The sequence below is a fragment of the Macadamia integrifolia genome, chromosome 1, assembly GCF_013358625.1.
Source record: "Macadamia integrifolia cultivar HAES 741 chromosome 1, SCU_Mint_v3, whole genome shotgun sequence".
NCBI lineage: Eukaryota > Viridiplantae > Streptophyta > Magnoliopsida > Proteales > Proteaceae > Macadamia > Macadamia integrifolia.
The window spans coordinates 2,379,414-2,383,378 of NC_056557.1; the positions used below are offsets into that span (position 1 = coordinate 2,379,414).

The following is a 3,965-nucleotide window of genomic DNA, read 5'->3' on the forward strand; positions in this document are numbered from 1 at the left end:
TTTTTTAATTTTTCACTCAGTCCAAATCGTATATTTATAATGAAAATTGTTTTAAAATCACAACCAAGAATTTGAAATCTTTATCAGGCTCAAAGCCAAATAACATCTACCATCCATTGGATTATTGGATTCAATGGGATTAACAAAGTTTCGGATTATTACATTGACCGGGATTAACAAAGTTTCCTTCCTGGATCTGGATTATGACACCCTTGATTCAACTAATGTCCAAACTTTTTGACTACCCTAGCGTTGAACTTTTATAGAAAAAAAAAAATCCAGATTCCAGCATAATTCCGCTCACATAATCAGATATGGGACTCAATCACAATTGATCTAAGTGGGCTCCATATAAATGATACCATTCCTCAATGGGGTGACATGCAGACTCTTCCTTACATTCGTGTCATGTGACAATTTAATCAATCTATTATAAAGTGTTTAAAGATGCTAGTAATAGGTGACAAGCCAATAATATTGGAAACCTTTATGAATCCATAGGGCCCAGGCAAGATTTGGGTGGTCTTGTGTATGAATTTTACCTTTATACATGACTTTTTTTCATTTGATTTGTTTGCACACATAAATTTGGAGTTTTTCAATATAGCGGAAAAGACCCTCTCCCTATTTTGGTTGGGGCCTTTTCTGGGGTACCGGTATACAATAACACTGGCCACCAGTATCAGCCAGCAGCCTAGTGGCAGTGGTAGTGGGCCTAGTGGCAGCATCTCCCTTCTCAAGTCCCAAAAACAAAAGGAAAAGGAAACCCAGGTGCAAACAGGTCAAAAGGTCGTAGTGGTGGCAGGCTACGAATTTTGCCTTTTCCTGGTCGAGAATCGCGATAGCGAATCAGTAATACAGATTAAAAACATAAAACGAGGAACCAATCCTTCACCTTTTCTTTTTCCGTTTTCAACTTTTGATATAGAAGAAGCAAACAAATCTCAGCACCAACGCAACATGAGTGAGAGCTGATATATTAACTAGATATTTTCATCTGCATTGTATTTTACTGTAAGCCTTAAGAAAGAACAATTGACACTATAATACCCCCAACCTCACGACTGAAGAAATAAATAAATAATTTAAAGGACAGAACGCAAAATTCTCGATTATTTGGGAGTTGGGAGATAACCCTATACAACATCATCCCTAATCCCACATTCTCATCCCATGATCAGTGACTCACCCGGTCACCCCTCCCGTGTCGTCCGACGCGTTAGGCGAGTCAGAAACCGAGTCACACGACTCATGCGAGGGTGTCATCTCTACTCCTCTGATCTCCTCAATCATCTTCACTATGTAACCCATCTTTGGCCTTTGATCCGGTGTGGGTGACGTGCAGGCCATCGCGATCTGGAGTAACCCAACCATCTCCTCCTCAATATCCTTATACCTCATCAACTCCAGATCGAACACCTCCGCTGTCCATTCCTCCCTCACCACCGACTGTACCCACCTCGGGAGATCAACGATCCCACCGTAGCCACCCCCGGGCCCACTACTCTCCATCACGAATGGGCACTTCCCCGTCAGTAACTCCAGCAGCAGTACACCGAAGGCGTACACGTCAGCCTTCTGAGAGAATTTACGTCCATCCGTCACCTCCGGCGCACGATAGCCTGTCGATCTGGGCAAGCTATTTGGAGAAGCAAAAACAGAGAGACCGTAATCACAGACCCGAGCGTTTCCGGTATTATCAAGGAGTACATTGGTAGACCTGATATTCCCATGAGCCAGTCTCGGTGACCGGTAAGAATGGTGAATAAAGGCTAATCCACGAGCCGCTCCAGCTGCAATCTTCAACCTGGTTGTCCAGTCTAGCGGGGTTCGACCCGGTCCACGGTTACCTGCCACGTATGAGGAATTGGAAAGTGTGCAGTTGGCAAATCCAAACAAAAAATTCAATTAATCCATAATTAATTACTTTTGTTTTGTTTATTAATTTCTAGGACGGGATTAGAAGGTCTAGAGACGAGAGTGCAGAAGAGCCTAAGGCCCACCCACGTCGAGTCGATCGTGGTCTTAGACTTTCCCGGGTTTCGGTAAATCTTTCCAGCTAGGAACAAGAATATTATTTTATGAAAAAATTAATATTAAAAAAAAAAGGGTCGCTTCCGTCATTTCACTAGTTCACCGGATACCTAATCTTCGGTGAGAGTCGGATAAGGACGTACCATGGAGGAGCCAGAAGAGGCTTCCGTTAGGCATGTAGGCGTAGACCAGCAACTTCTCATCTCTGGCGTAGTAGTAAGCTTTCAGAGTAACGACGTTAGGGTGCCGTAACCGGCCCAACAGTTCCATATGCTGTTCGAACTCACGTTTCCCACCAACCTGAACTTCTTTAAGCCGTTTGACGGCGACAACGTTACCGTCGTCCAGGATAGCCTTATACGCCGTCCCAAACCCACCTTTCCCAAGCATTTCTGCAGAAGCTCGAAGCAAATCTTCCAACTCAAACCGCTTCGATCCTCCTTCCTCGAAGAAAACCATTTTCCCTCTATCGTTACATCCTCCTCCTCCTTGCGACGGGTACGGACACGCCGAATACACGATCTTTTCGCTCTCTAGTAATCGGGAGCCTCTTCCTTCCCGCATTTTCCCTACATAACTCCTCAAGAAGTAGCAGTACAAGAAGAGCGAAACCACAGAGAGAACCAAAAGATCGCCGACTATGATGGCTATCACGGCGAGCATACTCATCTTCCTGGCTCCACTACGATGACCATTTCCCTGTGCGTTGGCGCCAGAAACCGCAGGAGATGATGAAATGACCGCAGGACTTCCTTTAACTGGACTTACTGGCGACGCCACCGCCCCCTCCGGTGCCGTACTCTTACAGTTCGATAATGGTGAACCGCACAGAACACGGTTGCGATCGAATGCAGTTTTGGGGAAACTGGAGAGGGACGTCGGTATGGCTCCTTTGAGGTTGTTTCCAGATACATTGAAATCCTGCAGATTAGGGAGACTCAAACCTGTAATAGGACCAGAAAACTGGTTTGCTTCGAGGCGTAGTGTGAGAAGGTGAGTGAGATGATTGACGGTGATCGGAATCTGACCGGAGAGATTGTTGTAAGACAGATCGAGACGGTAAAGCCGGGTAAGCAACGATACGGACGCCGGGAAGTCGCCAGAAAACTCATTGTAAGAGAGGAAAAGAAGCTTGAGTGCAGTGAGGTTAGAGAGGTCAGGAATGGTACCAGAGAGACTGTTTCGCTTGAGACTCAGAACGCGAAGCTGATTCAAAGAGGCTAAGGGTTGGAAACTACCACGGAGGTCTAGTCCTTCAAGAACGAGGCGATTAACGCGGCCACGAATGCATGAAACGCCGTACCATCTGCACGGATCGACGGTTTCGTTCCAGCTACTAAGCTTGTTGGTAGTATCTGAAGCGTTTTTGAACGCCATTAAGGGCTTGAAATCCGGATTTGAAGATGGCTGCGAGAGAGTGAAATGAAGCAGCGATAGCAAGATGAAGAAATGCAGATATCTGTGGGTAGCTTTCGCCATTGATGCCCTGCAAATCTGCAAAAGAGAAAGGACGAGAAAATAATAAAAAACTGGAAGGGTTTGCAGAGCAGTTCAGCCTTTTAGAACCCTTGAGAGTGGAGAAAAAGTAGACAACCCACCCAGAGAGCGACCAAAGCAATGGGAGAATGAAACAAAAAGAAAAGAGGATTAAAAAGACGAGACTACCTTCAACCTAGAAAATCTGTGTTTTATTTTATAGGAAGGATACTCGTGGTGGATCCTTGGATGCGCGCGCACGATAGCTTGATTGGAATAATTACTGGACCCCACTTCCACCTAAACGGCCATACTGCCATACTGGGTCGTTGGGCGCTCCCACCGTGGGAGCGTTTTTCCCTCGAGGGGATTTTCGTGCGTGTGATTATGATTAATGAGTGGATGATGAACTTAAAAGCGTGGAACAAACCGAGAGATTTTATTAAAAAAAAAAA

General features: G+C 45.4%; 1 protein-coding gene across 1 annotated transcript; it reads right to left on the reverse strand.

Moving 5' to 3' along the window:
• Positions 1-977: 977 nt before the first annotated feature.
• LOC122081163 (probable leucine-rich repeat receptor-like protein kinase At1g68400) lies at positions 978-3,684 on the reverse strand. Its single transcript, XM_042648162.1, has 3 exons — positions 3,633-3,684; positions 2,178-3,528; positions 978-1,850 (listed from the first exon to the last, which is right to left on the reverse strand). Exons 2-3 carry the CDS (start codon positions 3,511-3,513, stop codon positions 1,186-1,188), a joined length of 2,001 nt encoding a protein of 666 aa, XP_042504096.1. The 5' UTR covers positions 3,514-3,528; positions 3,633-3,684; the 3' UTR covers positions 978-1,185.
• Between the last annotated feature and the right edge of the window lie 281 nt (positions 3,685-3,965).